At 39.2% G+C, this 17,308-nt stretch overlaps 1 protein-coding gene across 5 annotated transcripts in view; it reads right to left on the reverse strand.

The window, feature by feature from the left end:
* rerea (arginine-glutamic acid dipeptide (RE) repeats a) overlaps window positions 1-17,308 on the reverse strand; it is a 659,533-nt gene that overhangs the window by 192,080 nt on the left and 450,145 nt on the right. For all 5 annotated transcript variants that reach the window (XM_063033173.1, XM_063033174.1, XM_063033176.1 and 2 more), the window contains one exon: window positions 13,775-13,874. In XM_063033173.1, coding sequence (XP_062889243.1) covers window positions 13,775-13,874 — 100 coding nt within the window. The remainder of the gene's footprint in view (window positions 1-13,774; window positions 13,875-17,308) is intronic.

Raw genomic sequence — 17,308 nt, forward strand, 5'->3', positions numbered from 1 at the left:
TTTTTTTTACCCTTCTTGCACTACTTTGTTATTTTAATATTTTTATATATTTCTTATTGTAGTTTATGGGATTTTTTATTATGATATATTGTAATGTGCTGCTTCCACAAAAACAAATTTCATGACATATGGCAGTGATATTAAACCTGATTCTTATTCTGACCTTTCACAGTGCCTGCATATTATCAAAATGCGCATTGGCAGATGCAATAGGACAATGTTTCTTCCATTATGTTTGCTTTGTATTGCATTTTTTTACACACAATCTGATATAAAAATACATACTATTTTGCACTTCAAATTAGTCTGACTGATAAGAGGCAATTTATGCTGCCAGTACTTCAGGGAGTCCTCATACCCACTTAATTGTATGTTAAAATGCGTCACTGCATTCAAGGAAGGATAGGGAAAAAAATGAATAAATGCCACTAAAAAAGGGTGATGTGTTGCATTTCCCTGATATAATTATCACCAAAAGATTAAGAAAGCTTTATTTCAGGTGAGACAACACACACAAAGAAATGGAGGAACTCAGCAGGTCAGCCAGCATCTATGGAGAGGAATAAATTGTCAACGTTTTGAGATGAGACCCTTCATTGGGACTGGAAAGAAAAGTGGGAGAAACCAGAACAAGATGGTGTGGGGATGGGAAGTACAAGCTCATAGGTGAAGCCAGGTGAGAGGAAAGGTGGGCGACTTAGGCGATGGGAATGAAGTGAGAGCAGGGAAGTGATAGGTAGAAGAAGTAAACGGTTAGAGAAGAAAGGATCTGATAGGAGAGGGAAGTGGACCATGGCAGAAGGGGAAGGAAGAGGGGAACCACAGGGATGTGAAGAGCAGGTGAGGAGAAGGGGTAGGAGGGGAGCCAGAATGGGAAATAAAAAATGAAAGAAAGCAGGGGAGAGAGAATTTACCAGAAATTGGAGAAATTGATGTTAATTGAGGAAATTGAGGATAATCAAGGACACGACCCACCCAGCCAACACACTTTTCGTCCCTCTTCCCTCCGGGAGAAGGCTCAGGAGCTTAAAGACTCGTACGGCCAGATTTGGGAACAGCTTCTTTCTAACTGTGATAAGACTGCTGAACGAATCCTGACCCGGATCTGGGCCGTACCCTCCAAATATCCGGACCCGCCTCTTGGTTTTTTTGCACTACCTTACTTTCTATTTTTCTATTTTCCATTTACGATTTATGTTAAATTTTTAATATTTACTAATTTTTACTATTTTTTATATTTTTAATATTTAATATTTGTAATCCAGGGAGCGGGAAGCGCGGAATCAAATATTGCTGTGATGATTGTACGTTCTAGTATCAATTGTTTGGCGACAATAAAGTATAAGTATAATGCTGTCAGGTTAGAGGCAACCCAGAGAGAATGAGGTGTTGCTCCTTCAATATGAGAGTGGCCTCATCGCAGAAGAGGCTATGGACTGACACGTCAGAAGTACTGTAGAATTCTACAGACTTAGTCCTACATTTTCAGCTGTATTGTGAAATAGTATCCAGGAAGGCTGGGAGAAACTGAATGTCAACATAACAAATTTAAGCATGCCACCCTCCGCTCTCATATGAAGATCCTTAAGATTATCGTGAAAATATGGTAATCTATTGGGAACAAATAAATCAGTGTTGAAACCACTGGATTTCCTAGTATGATGCTAACAGAACTGTAGGCAAGTGCAAGCAAAGGTTAATAGTGCAACTGTAATCCGTTTTCAAATCTACTGTTAGCTTTTAAATACGTATGGTCAATATTTGCAACAGGGTGTGCCCAAAACAGAAACAGCGGTCATGATGACCAAAATATGACTGGCCCACCATACAGCAAACACCAACCAATGATCTACAGAAAATGGGAAATGCTACTATTGATGATTCACTAGAAATCACATGAGCAACTATGAAGCCATCCAAAGTCTAAGTTTCCTTCTGTGGTGGGGGTAAAACCAATTGACATCAAAGGGACATTCTCAAATTTAAACATAAGAGATTCTGAATATTCTGGAAATCCAGAGCAACACACACAAAATGCTGGAGGAACTTGAAATACAAAATGCTATTGGACCATTGGAAAATGACGGTGAAGAGGTAATAATGGGGGACAAACAGCATATATGGAGAGGAATAATCAGTCGACATTTCAGACTGAGACGCGAAATGTCATTTGTTTATTCCTCTCCATAGATGCTGCCTGACCTGCTGAAATCCTCAAAAATGTTGTGTTTGAATCACAATTCGAACCTGTTAACTGGACAACACCCCCTCAAACCAAGTGAAAGATTCAACAGCAGGATTAGCTTGATCTAGAAATTTAATGGATTCACAAGCAAATGTTCAATCCTCCACATGGCAACATTCATTTTAGTATGCTTGTTGTCAAGTGTTGGTTTCCAACATGGCTATCAAGTCCACATGCCAAATCTGTCAACCGCCAGCTGGGCTCTCACAGACAATCTATCATGGCTATACATTTATTAACTACACAAGTCTGATGTTTATACCTGCAAATTTGACCCCTTTATATCAATGATGGAAACTTGCAATCTTCAGAAAAATACAAATACTGACTCTCAAATTCAATCAAAGAGCAAAATACCACCAATCCAACAAAAAGCTAATGACCATTATGATTAACTGCTCATGTTATTTAGTGCCTTCTCTCAGCCTTGAAAACTAATGGTGTAACACGTAGAATAGCTGGACTATGTGAAATTTACTCCCCACAGAAGATTGCGTTTTTTCTGGTGTGAATTAAACAACCCAGCTCTCGTAAAAAAAAATTGGATAATTATCATCTCCTTAAGAGCCAACAGGGTAAATGCTGTCACCTTCAATAGAAATAGAAGATTGAAGAAACACCTATTGTGTGACTGCAGCACTCCTGATCAAACCTGGAAACCATACTTTGAGGGTTAACTCCAACAAAAAGTGCAACAGTGTGAAGCTTTAATATAGACATCTGGTTTGGACAATAATACATACTGTAGACACTTTATTAGATACCTCCTGTTTCAAATAAAGTGGCCTCTGACAGTGTACATTCATGGTCTTCTGTGATAATGAAAGAGGAGAGAGATTTGGAAGGAAACCAGCAAGTGGAGGTGTCCTTTCACTTCACTAATCCCATCTTACTTTTGCCATCAATGCTTGTGGGATGAAAGCAGAGCACAGAGAGGAAACCCATGTAATCACAGGGCGAATATGCAAACTCCACATAAACCACACTGCAGGTTACAATTAAACTGAATCCCTGGAGCTGAGATCTATTGATGAAAATATTGATTCAATTCAGAATTTATGAAAAGTTATATATAATAATCATCAGAAATAATTTGGAAGATGTATAGCTTAAGTGGTTGATGGTTGGGTTGAGTTGTTCTCTGATCTTGGCAATTTACTTGTCAATCAACAGTGCACTGATGATGTCTTCTCACATGGTGATGAAACATTTGCAAATAAATTGCCAAGACTAGAGAACAACCCAACCTCACTATAATAAATGTCAACTACATAAATTTTTGGAAGAATTTCTATTGGCAGTATTTAGACACAAATGAAACAGGAGAATTTCTTTTGTCCAGCTTCATTATCCGCATTATACCCGACCTTAGCAGCATACAACTTCACTATGGACAGTCATAAGCCCGGCTAAGAAAGGTGAGGAGAGTTGGGCATGGGGCTAGCGACCCCATCTTGTAAAAACCCAGAAACTACAGAAACATCAACAGAAGCTCCAAAGACTTCCCCACTGGGAGAGAAAGGAACTTCAGAGGGGCTACACCTGGGGAACAACTTGAAAGACAGGTCCAGAACAGATGACTGTAGTGAGGTGCTGTCAGTAGCCTATGCCCCCAGTATGAATGATGAGCTTAAGTAACAGCATATGGGTAGGGACGAGAAGAAGGTGTCGGTTGAAAAGTTCTTTTTGGGATCTGCCTCGGTCCGAAATTATCTAGGAATTTGTTATCCCACATATCGCACCTAACTTTTGTCAGATATAGTAGTGCTGTTGAAGTTGGCAGCAACACATTGGACTTGGGAGGGAGAAAGTGTAAACATGATACAATTTCAAGTGTCTGTGGCTGACTACCATACACATGTAATAAATCTGTGGGCAATGTCAGTAAAGTGAGAGAGTGAATCATCAGCCAAAATAGCAGCCTTCTTCAAGAAAGGAGGGAGACAGAAAGCAGAGAAATACTGGCTAGTTGGCCTAATCATAAGCACAAGAGATTCTGCAGATGCTGCAAATCCAGAGCAACACACACAAAATGCTGGAGGAACTCAGCCGGCCAGGCATCATCTCTGGAGGGGAATAAACTGTCGACATTTCGGGCCAAGACCCTTCATCATGAGTCCTAATGAAAGGTCTCAACCCAAAACATCAACTGTTTATTCTCCTCCACAGATGCTGCCTGATCTGCTGAGTTCCTCTAGCAATGTGTGCAGTAGCTAGTTGGGGCATCCATTATTAAGAATTGCAGGCCATGTAGAAAAACACAAAACGATGTTTACTTCACTAAATAGTATCATGAAAGGGAAACCATATTTGAGAGTTACTTAAGCTCTTTAAGATTATAACTGAGAAGATGGATAAAGAGAAACCTGTATACATAAAGTATTTGGAATTTCAATGTGAACTGTCATAGTCACAAGAGCTCATGAAGAAATGGATCATATGCCTTGAAAGATGATCGGTTAATAAACAGAAAGCTGGGTTAAATGGGAATATTCTGGTTAGCAAGTTGTAACTAGTGGCATATCATTAGATCCTGGCTAAGGTCTCAAATATTGACAATCTACATTAATGACTTAGATGAAAGGACTGAGTGTACTGCAGCCGGATTTACTGACAACACAAAAATGGATTGAAAAGCATATTATGAGCTGGATACAAAGAGTGTCCTTATGGGAAATAGAAAGATTAAGCAAGTGTGCAGAAATCTGCCAGATGGAGTATAATATGGGGCAAAGTGAGGTCATTTGATTAGAAGAATGGAAAGGAAAATACTGTTTAAATGAAGACAACAGAATGCTGTCTTATCCAAACCTTTGGCTGCCCTTATAATTGCAACATGACATCAGTGTAAATGTACTGCATCCAAACAGGGAGGCAAACAGAACCTTGGCTTTTGATTGGAAGGAGGATGGATTACTAAAGGAACAATCCCTTGGATGAACTTAGCAGGTTGTGCAGTATCGGTTGGGTGGAGAGAGGAAATGTCAACATTTTGGGTCAAAACCCTGCATCTGTCTTCTTGGCTTCAACCCACGACTGTACAGTACAGTGGAGTAGCAGTTAGTGCAACACCTTACAGTGCCAGTGATCAGAATTTAAGGAGCTTGTACATTCTCCCCGCAACCAAGTGAGTTTCCTTCATATTCCAAAAGGTTTAATGGTTAGGTTTAGTAAGTTGTGAGCATACTATGTTGGTGCTAGAAGTATAGCAACTCTTGCAGGCTGTTCCCTGCACACCCTTTTACTGAGATGGTCGTTGTCGAAAACACATTTCACTGTATGGCATTCTTTGACTTAGTATAGCAAAAGGGAGGTTAACAGAGGTTGAGCAGTAAAGCTTGCTGTGGCTGGAGACAAGTCCAAGGCTAAGGAGGATGATTATTGGTTTTGCAAAGTTAAACATCACAGGCCCAAGAAATCCAAAGCTGGAGTTCCTCAGCGTCACATCTTCTGCAACCAATTTCAGCTGTTTTTTCAATAAAATTTCATTCAGTTTAGGGTTAAGAGTTCGGCTTCAATTTCAGAGTGTTTAAATCCAATTATCTCTGTTAATGAAGTAGTTCATACCAAGACAATACCTGACTTTATTGATTTCTTAGGCACACAAATAGTGTACGAGTAATGTTTTTGCCAACCAAGTGCCAGCTGATTACCAACAAGAGAATGCTCAGCCAGTGTCACCAACTTTCAACAGAGTTACCATTTCTTCAGGTCTACCAATAGAGAGCAGTGTGCTAAAACATTCCAGTCTACACCACAGTTAAAGCGAAGAGAAGAGGATGCCAATGAGTGGCTGAACTCCTGACTCTTCATCAGTAAGAAGACTCAAGTTATGATGCCAAAGCCTATTATCCATATCCCAATGCTAATGAAAGGTTCACAATATTTTATTCATTTAATATACCAAAGGAGAAACCCTTTGCAGCAGGGGTTCCCAGCTTGGGGTCTACAGTCCCTTCGGTTAATGATAGGGGCCCATGGCATAAAAAAGGTTCTGAACCCCTAAATTTAGAGGATTGGTTCTTCATATTGCAGATGTTAACTTTACTAGAGTGATAGCGTGCGCATGTTTAAGAACTTTATGATCAATACAAATTATTGCTTTAGGGTCAACGTGCAGACAGCCAAATGCATTACAGGTAACTTCCCAATTTATAAACTACCACAGAATGTAGAGCATCTTATTAAAAGATTAACAAAGGAAGGCAACATGGGGACCTCTGTCTTGCTTTGGAGATTTTCCCCATTAAGTTATCAAAGTTCTGTCAGAATGGAGATGATACTGGAGAACTTAAAGTGGAGGTTGATGGGTTCTTGATTAGTAAGGGCGTCAATTTACAGAGAGAAGGCAGGAGGATGGGATTGAGAGGGATTATAAATTAGACATGATTAAATGGCAGAGCAGACTCAATAGGCCAAGTAGCCTAATTCTGCTCCTATGTCTTAGCAATTTTTACTTTGGCCTAGAAGGGAATTTCATTTGATAGTTAATTTATTCCCAATGAATTCTATTCTGCTATAATTTTATTGTTAAATATCTTCAGTTGAATTAACTTGGTGAGAAATTTGAGGCAATCAGTGGTCTCAGTCTACCCCTGAGAGTGCCAGCCATTGCTGGAAAAGTACCTGGATGTTATGGTTTCTCTCATCATTCCCGGCTGGATGTTTCAGAATCTCTGTATGGCTGTGCAGCTCTTGTCAGCCTAGACTTCTCTATGGTAACAAGCTTAATAGTGGCTACAAGCCTATCCCACTGCAGCCCACTGACAACCATTTTCTCAAGCTGTGCAGCTTTAAAATCACTGTTTTCAGATTTCAGACCCCCCCCCGCCCCCACGATACCAAAAAACACGTATGCTCAAGTCCCTTATTTAACCTGTAGCAATGCGGTGGGCTTTAGGACCCAGCGGCACACCAAACCTATGCACATCCTCTCGTATACTTTAAATCATCTCTAGATTACTTATAATACCGAATACAATGCAAATGCTATGTAAATAATTGTTATACTGTATTGTTTAGGGAATAATGACCAGAAGAAATTTTATTTCCAACAAAAACATTCAATAAAACATAAAAATATACAGCTTCAAACGAACCGAATTAAACACATGGTAAATGACTTATTGGAATAAATGTAGAACGTCACTGTCACTATAAAACTTCAGTAACTTGTCTTTCTGTTTATTTAAATCATATACAGTGGTAGTTCCGACACTATTTTCTTCAGTAAGACACCGCACAGATACACCACGATCAAGCTTCTGCAATAACTCCACTTTCTGCGTTATTGATAGAGAAAGATTCCTTCTCTTTTTCTCATTGTTACCCATAGGGGTATCTGCAGCTCTTTTTCACATTTTCACAGTGAAATTAAACACAAAGTCAACAGTGAACACAAAATATCAGTGAACAGCAAATGCACGTGTAACCAGTACGAACGCTGAGCCACAACTGACATCTGGCAGCCTCTGCTAGTGCTGCCACGTCACACCTGAGCGACGTCAGCTGTTGGCGAAAAAAACTTCAGTTTTCGGAGCTTTTTGGATTTCAGAATATCGGATAAAGGAATGTGCACCCTGTATAATGAATCATTAATCTGGGGGATGGTGTTAAACTGGGTAGCAGAATAATAGATTGCGACTCTAAAACCACCTGAGATACATCTTGCTTTAACAACAGGTTTGTGAGAATATTAATCACAAAGAGAAAGTGCATTTGAAAGATGTTGCATTAAAAATAGTTTCTCATCAAATCATTCCAATGATGTAATGATGGATCAGAAATCCTCTGACTGCAACCTAGAAGTATCATCATATATTACAAATAACAAAGTTTGTATTGGTAATTGGTTACTTGCTTATGGTCAAACACAGTGAAGTTAGGAACTCTTTACCCAACAACATGATGGGTCATATATAAACTCAGCGGCTACTTTATTAGGTACAAGAGGTGTCTGGTAAAGTGGCTGCTGAATGTATTTCTGTATATTTCTGGTCTTTTACTGCTGTAGCCCATCCACTTCAAGGTTCAGAGATGCTCTTCTGCACACCAACGTTGTAACGTGTGGTTATTTGAGTTACTGTCACCTTCCTGCCCGCTTGAACCAGTCTGGCCATTCTCCACTGAACCCTGCGGGACCTCGCAGTAGGGGGAGGGCTGAAAGAGGAACCGAACTGCTGGTGATATTGGGTGAATTTGGCCCCTTGGTGGGGTGAGGGCTTTCAACCTCAGAAATGCAGCTCACTGGACGATTTTTCTGTTTTTCACACCATTCTGTGTAAACTCTAGACACTGCTGTGCGTGAAAATCCCAGGATGTCAGCAGTTTCTGAGATACTCAAACCACCCCATCTGGGACCAACAATCATTTCACAGTCAGTCACTTAGACCACATCTATTCCCCTGATTCTGATGCTTGGCCTGAACAACACCCAAACCTCTTGACCATATCTGCAAACTTTTATGCATTGAGTTGCTGCCACATAACTGGCTGATAGACATTTTCATTAGCAACCAGGAATACAGGTGTATCTAATAAAGTGGCCACTGAGTATATATCACAATGAACCACTAACCCTCTCTCAAGGGCATTTAGGAATGACCAATAAGTGCTGGCATTACTCACATCTCTAAAATTACTATGGCAATGAATTCCACAAATTCACACCCTTTGGATAAAGAAGTTCCTCCTCATCTCTGTTCTAAAGGGACATCCTTGTTTTCTGAGGCCACTGCCATAGATGACTGTGAAGGGCAAGCCATTGGGTATATTTAAAGTGGAGGTTGATAGGTAAAGTGATTCTAGATTAGTAAGTGCATTGTTATGAGCGAAGGCAAGAGAAAGGGGTTGATAAGGAAAAATAATTAAGACCATTAAGAAATAGGAGCAGAATTAGGCCACTTGGCCCATCAAGTCTGCTCCACCATGTCATCATGACTGATCCATTTTCCCTCTCAGCCCCTATCTTCTCCCTGTGTCACTTCATGGCCTGACTAATCAAAAATCTATCAAACTCTGCCTTAAATATACCCAATGACTTGGCCTCCACAGCCATCTGTGGCAACAAATTCCATGGATTCACCACTCTCTGGCCAAAGAAATTCCTCCTTATTTCCGTTTTAAAAGGACATCCCCTTTTTCTGAGGCTGTGTCCTTAGGTCTTAAGACTCCCCCACTATAGGAAACATCCTCTCCACATCCACTCTATCACAGCCTTTCAATATTCAATAGGTTTCAATGAAATCAGTCCTCAGTCTTCTGAATTCCAGTGAGTAACAGGCCCAGAGTCACAGAATAGTACAGCACAGTACAGGACCTTCAGCCCACAATGTTGTCATCAAACACTCCTCATATGACAAACCTTTCCATCCTGAAACCATTTTCCTGAACCTCCGTTGAAACTGTCTCCGTCTCCAATGTCAACACATCCTTTCCTGGATAAGGGGACCAAAGGGGACCAAAACTGCTCACAATATTCCAAGTGAGGCCTCACCAGTGCTTTATAAAGCCTCAACATTACATCCTTATTTTTATATTCTAGTCCTTTCAAAATGAATGCTAACATCGTATTTGTCTACCTCACCACCAACTTAACTTGCAAATTAACCTTTAGGGAATCCTGCACGAGGACTCCCAAGTCCCTTTGCACCTCAGGTTTTTAAATTTTCTCTCCATTCAGAAAATCAGCCATGATCAAATGACAGAGAAGGCTCAATGGCCCAAATGGCCTAATTTGCTCCAATGTGTTATGAAAGTCCTGAGTGTACCCTGGATGTCTGGTACAAATTCTGCCATAAGGAGAGGAATGGTGAATCCATGTTAATGCCCAATCTCAGCTGCCATGTACAGGAAACGCGCAGTAAATTGAAAACTGCTCACATAGTTGTCTTTCTGATTGTGGAATGGTGCATGGGATTTGAAAAAGTGCATCTTTTCTCCCAAATGATGAGAAAATCTGCCTATTTTTCATTTTTTTTATGAGAGCAAGTGCACATGTTTTCATTATGGGAATGCAAATGATGCTCGACAACTGTTCCGAGCCTTCCCAGTGGTGAGACCGTTCACTGCCCAAAACTGGAGAGTGTTGCCCGGAGACACAATTAGTGATGATGAAAACTAAATTTGAATTGAATTACAGGATACTCTGACAGTAAGTACAGCATCATTAATGTACAGAAAACATTGACAGCCTGTGCAGCTTAATTTTATTAACAATTAAAATACTATCAGGGAGGAGGTTCAGAATCCAGAAGAACCACACTCAATGAATCAGAACCGTTTCTTCCTCTCTGCCATCAGGTTTCTAAACAGTCTATGAACACTTCTTTAGTTTTGCACTATTTATTTATTTGGTAATTTATAACAAATGTTTATGCTTTTCAACTGTACTGATGTGAAAAACATTAAACTTCACCTCATAAAGGAGGGTGATAATAAACCTAAAATTCTGGTATCATACCAAGTTATTTTAAGTTCCTTCTCTGACTACATTCCTGCATACAAACAATTATGCTGTTCTCATTGGCTTGATGTTTATTTGCCCAACAAGCAGAAACTCTTATATAACATTTTAAAATTAATTAAAATGCAGAACATAACAGCACAGTAGAGGCTCTTTGGTGCAAGATGTTGTGCCGACCTCCCTACAAAAGGTAGTGGATTCAGCCCAGTACATCATGAGTAAAACCCTCCCAACCATTGAGCACATGTAGATGAAATGCTGCCGTAGAAAATCAGCATCCATCGTCAAAGATCCCCACCACCCAGGCCATGCTCTTTCGTGGCTGCTGCCATCAGGTAGAGGGCACAAGAGCCTCAGGACTCACAACACCAGGCTCAAGAACAGTTACTACCCCTGAACCATCAGGCTCTTGAACAAAAGAGGATAATTCATTTAAGGAGTCTTTCATCTTGTTATTTCATGCTCATTATTTATTGCTTTTTATTTATGTCTGCACTTGCACAGCTTGCTGTCCATTGATCCTGTTTACAGTTACTGTTCCATAGATTTGCTAAGGATGCCCGCAGTAAAAGAATCTCAGGGTTGTATGTGGTGACATGTATGTACTCTGAAAATAAATTTTACTTTGAACTTTAACCTACTCTAAGAACAATCTAACCCTTCCCTCCCACAGAACCCTCCATTTTAATTGAGACTATATTTGTCTGCTTGAGATTCTCTGTAGATGGAATGGGCCTCCATTTTTCGATCATCAATGTGCCTATCTAAGAGTTTCTTAAATGTCCCTGATGTACTTGTCTCTACCAGCACCCCTGGAAGAGCATTCAAAGCACTCTTCACTCTTACCTTACCTCTGACATCCCCCTATATTCTCCTCCAATCACCATAAACTTATGCAGAATTGTCACATTTTCACAATATAATTTGTAAGTACTGTTGACTGCTGCATTTATGTTGTACACATGTATTTTACTTTCATGGTTTCCCCTCCCAAAAGAACTAAAGTATAAAGTTAAATGTTACACTGGAAAGGAGTGCAATTATTTGCATTTTATATCTTTCAAAGCATGGTACATTTGGGAGAAGTCCTGGCTATGCAGCCACTGACACCAGGCAGACAATCTCTGAATTGTATTGATAATGGCTGGGGTCACCTGCCTTGTAAAGCCAGAAGGCAATGGCAAACTACTTCTGCAGAAAAATTTGCCAAGAACAATCATGATCAAGACCATGATCACCCACATCATATGACACGGCACATAATGATGATGAATACAAGGGGTAAATAGAAACACAGTATGACCACCAACCAAGTCAATATTGAGCTAATTAGTATTTACATATTTCTAATTACTATCGAAGCCATTCCTGATGTGGCCTTTTCTTGGGGTAGGACATACAACAAGAACTGGATTTTCAGAATAATGGAACACACATCACTGATCAATTCAGGTTTACTTTTACCCACAATTGAAAGCAAATCCTCTGTCAACTCTTGCCTTTACTTAGAGTGCAGTATTCCCAATTTTGTCCCCCTCCTTCCCTATGAAATTTACATGGCACTGGGTGTCTTGAGAGGGAAACTAAGGTTAAGGATTTTCTTCAAAAGGCATTTTGTGTGTGGCACATACCAATCATTAATGCTTTACAATACTGTACATTTTGTGCATACTTTGAGCTAACAATATCATTCAGTTCGTTTAGCACAATGAAAAACCATTAGCCTTCAAATTATCTATTTACATTGGCTTTCATTCAGCAAGGTCTGCACATCTTTCGTAGAAGAAAGGGAAGTAATTAATTATTCATGAATAAAGGTGCATCGCTGTACCTTAAAAATGTAAGAAAGTCATGATTTTTATTCAAAGCTCCACAAAGAACTTAATAAATAAAGAGCAGCTGGTATTTTTTTAGCCCTAGGAATAAAACTGCTTTAACCTAATAGAATTTGCAAGTTCCTGTTGGGACCGCGATTTCAAATTTAATCAGTTTTAATCTTGAGGTATCCATTATCCTTTTTCTCCCCCTTGCCAGCACAGCCTATTCAGTAAGAATTTCAGCTAAATATAAATGAATTGATCCAATATTTCATATGCAATTACAGTCGTTTGTATTTTTGTCATATAAATAATGATTGGAAGAATATGTTTATTATATTTTAGAATACAGCTGAATGACATTTCTCATTTTCTGTCCCTCTTAGCTATCTTTCACAATTAACAGTAAATTCCATTGCTTTCTGCCGCAGTCTGCCACTACATAAATAAAACATTGCCGTAGTGAGCTGCCAGCTTTGATTTATACAATGTACTGCAGTAAAATTGATGAAGTTTTCGTTATACTTCCATAACTTTGGACGAATTTGCATGTGTATACAACACCGACACAGAAATATAGTAGTAGCTTGCTATCAGTACCTGGCAATGTAGATAAATAAGGAGTATTTAAATATTTGGAAGATTCTGGTTTTAATATATGCTGTGGTATAATGGGAATGCAGAGTTCCGGTTATTAAATGGAATACGTTTTCCATGTCCTTAAATTCTGGAGCCAGCACTTATTCAGAGTTAAAACATGGAATTATTTAAATCCAGTCCTTAAGTAGATGGTTGCCGCATCCACTGAACTGTCCAATTGTGAAAACAGTTCGTAAATCTTTAGGTCACAAATTTCACAATTCTAATTCTAATAATTTAAGATATCACAATGCCAAAAAGGCATCAGCAGCAATACTTAAGAGTCAAAAATATCCAGTAATTCACATTATTCTTTCAGAAGTCATTTTATGTTTAGTATTCAATAAAATATATATGATTAATTGTAGAAGCTATATGCATTCATTATACAGTTTTAGTAAAATCGGATTTAATTATCAGAACTCGATTAAATGTATTTTGTCTGTTGAAATTATTATTAAAAATGTCATGTTCAGCTTCACCATTATAATATAACCTCATGACACAATTTATGTATTTGTTTATTTAAAATTAAAGCTGCAACGCTGAATTGTATGTATTAATCACCTCCTAAACCTCAGTGAAATATGTAAGATGAAGGAAACTTACAGTATTCAATGCATTTACTGTAGTGTCATCACGAGATGCTGCAAGGCAGCCATCTTCTGTTGATCCACCATCACACATGCCTGCGAAGGCAGCCATACTCCTGCATATGAACAAATGCTGCATTACTCTCAATGCGATATTTACATTTATGCATCAAATAACTGATCAAAATAGCAAACATCTACATTACAGAAATTATCCAAATAGCCTTCTGCAATATAGGTTCCTACTTAAAAGGAGATTAGTTCTACTGTACCTAGCTCAGACAAAGTTGTAGATTTACAATTAGTCAAACAATTGAGCAATTTGTGTGCAGTAATGTTATTTTAAAATATATGACAGATTATCTTCTTAAGATTCTGTGACTAACTTGGAAAACATACATTTACTGTTCCTTTATTCAAACTGGTAAAGTTAACTAATCAATCATTGAGCAATGTTTTCTTTCCTTTATGTTTTCAAATTATAACTCTGCCATTGTCAGTCCCAAACCCGAATGGAGGAGGAATAGGCATGAGGGTAGCAACCCCATCCCGTAAAAAACCAGAACTACAGAAATGTCATCAGAAGGTCCAAAGACCTCATCCCTGGGAGGGGAAGGATCTTCACCTAGAAGATATATGAAGTTGTGCGGTGATTGGAAGTCACAGGGCCGATCAATCTTCTATCAGCCCAGGACAGAGGACTCGGGTGAGCTACAGTTGGCAGCATAATGTCCCAGTAGGAGGAATGGGTATAAATAAATAAACATGTTTTCAAGCCATGACCTCTTCTTCAAGCCTAAAATCAATTCCAAAACAATATTCCACACAGTCCCTATTATACCTTAAGTTAACGCAAACAAATTTATTTCTTATGTCTTCACTGTCCTGAAATCATGGATAAAGTATAGGAATAAGACCCAAGGATGTCAACAATATTACCTCTGAAGATTCAACAATTCCCTTCAATTTGAGACAAAATTAATTCTAATCATTCAATTCATTCTAATTGGTAATTTGAAAATACGCCAGTGCATGAGATTTTATGTCTCTATTTTAATATACATTTTCACCACAAGATAATGTGCATCTCTCTTTTCTCTTGATTTTATGGCACTTATGTTTAAGAATACCCTCCAGACAAGGCAGCAGCAAGATAACCCGTTCTAATGCTGTTCTTAATCCTAGTCTTCACTAATTACTTTTGCTTTCCTCAACACCTCCCTCAAGGTATTGAAAGTCCACGCTGGGGCCCAACTCTTCATTTGAGAGCGACATTACAATATGGTCCAATCTGGTAATTTTCCCTCCTTTCCAAAGTAGAATGAGAAAAGTCATGCAAGATTTATAACTGGTCCAGGCACAGTCAGCCCCATATGGAAAAAAACACACCTACCATCTTAATTGACCTACAACCATCGGATCTTTAGACTTGCAATTCTCACCGAAGGGTTTTCTAAATGTGAAAAAGATTTCTGCTGTCGCCAATCTGTCAGGTATTAATTCCAGACTCTGGGTGAAAGAGGCTTTTTCTTTTCCCCCATTTTTAAAATGGGAGATTTTACGCACCTTTAAAATACCGTTTTTGGTAATGGAAACAGGTCCTCCCTTTTTACTGTTTCCACCCCTCATAATTTTATACAGTTCAATTAAACCTCTGCTCAGTCTGCTTTTATCCCAGAGAACACCACACCTTATCTCATCTTTCCTTACAGTTATAATTCTTTGGTCCAGACTACATTTTTACAGACTTCTCTGCTCTCCTTCCAATGTAACCACATAGTTCCTGCATTTAATCCAATAGCATTAATGTCCTACAAGCACAAGTATCATTTTACACTGCTACCCAACCCAAATATCACTGCTCCCATGTGTAGAATTCAGGTACAAAATGTCAGCTATACTCTTTACCATGGAATGCAACACATCTAACTTATCAAGTCAATTGTTATGGACCAAGCTCAAAAGCTCAAGATTCTCCTCCAGCTTTGCCTCACCCTGGTGTCCAGAAAAAATTGTTCTTCCTCCAGCATTTATCAAACAAATAAGTCAACCCAGTAAGACCCTCCTTTGTATTGTTCAGTTTCAAGATGAGTATTCAACTTACAACCTGTTATACAATAGGCCTCTCGAAAGTAATGCTAACCACATAATCTCACTATTTCCACTTGTACTCCTTTCCTCCATTTCTACCAACAGGTTCTTTGGAATGCCATTGTGCTTTATAACAAAGATCACAAATTCTCCTTCCTGCATGCCTAAAAGATGGAATGGTCCACTGATTACCAAGAATGAATACGATACTCCTTTACAACAGGGCTGGCCTGCACTCTTCTGCAAGGTAAAACCAGTCCAGTATTGGAGAGTGTGATATGATGCATATGTTTAGTTGCATGTAGAGGCAGAACACAAAACACAGCAGTATCTCCATTTCCTGAGAAGAATTTGGTGAGCAAGTCTCTCCCCCCCCCCCCACCCCTTCCACATTCTAACCAAATTTACAGGAGTAACACCGAGTGTCCTAACCAACTGCATCACTGTCTGGTACGGGAACTGAAAAGCATCTGACTCCAAGACCATACCTAGGATTATGAGGATTGCTGAGAGTATCTTCGGGTCTCTCTTCCACCTATCCAAGATACTTATCAGGAGCGCTGCATATGTCCTTAGTAATGTCAAGGATCCCTCCCAGCTGCCCTACAATTTCTTTGACTCCCTACCATCAGACAGGAGGTACCACAGCATTAGAACAAAGACTGTTAGGATGGGAAATAGCTTCTTCTCCCAGTCCGTGAGACTACTGAATTCCCTGCCACCACCCAGGTCTTATCATGTATAAAGTGCCAGGAGCAATATACTGTTTATTTTTAACTAATGTCGTAAATGCACCTTATGCTAAATGTTAATCTTCTGGAATATATTTTAGTATTTGTTCATTTATTTTTGGTAATATTTCTTTATGTGTTATGTGTGTTATATGTATTGTGTTGTGCACCTTGGTCTGGAAGAACGTTGTTTCATTTGGTGGTATATCTGTATAACAAGGGGTGATTGATAAGTTCGTGACCTAAGGTAGAAGAAGTCAATTTTAGAAAACTTAGCACATTTATTTTTCAACATAGTCCGCTCCTACATTTACACACTTAGTCCAGCTGTCGTGGAGCATACGGATCCCTTCTTTGTAGAAGTCGGCATCTTGGACCTCCAGAAAGTGGTCCACAGCAGGAGTGAATGATAAGTTCGTGGCCTAAGGTAGAAGGAGATGAGTTATTAACTTCAAACTTTCTGCATAATCACTCAGAGAGTTGGACTGCACGTGTATGTAACCAGAGCTGTACAACTCATCTCCTTCTCACCCCTGCTGTGGACCACTTTCTGGAGGTCCAAGACGCCGACTTCTACAAAGAAGGGATCCGTATGCTCCACGACTGCAGGACTAAGTGTGTAAATGTAGGAGTGGACTATGTTGAAAAATAAATGTGCTAGGTTTTCTAAAATTGACTTCTTCTACCTTAGGCCATGAACATATTAATCACCCTTCGTATGGTTGAAT

The sequence above is a fragment of the Mobula hypostoma genome, chromosome 25, assembly GCF_963921235.1.
Source record: "Mobula hypostoma chromosome 25, sMobHyp1.1, whole genome shotgun sequence".
NCBI classification, from domain to species: Eukaryota; Metazoa; Chordata; class Chondrichthyes; order Myliobatiformes; family Myliobatidae; genus Mobula; species Mobula hypostoma.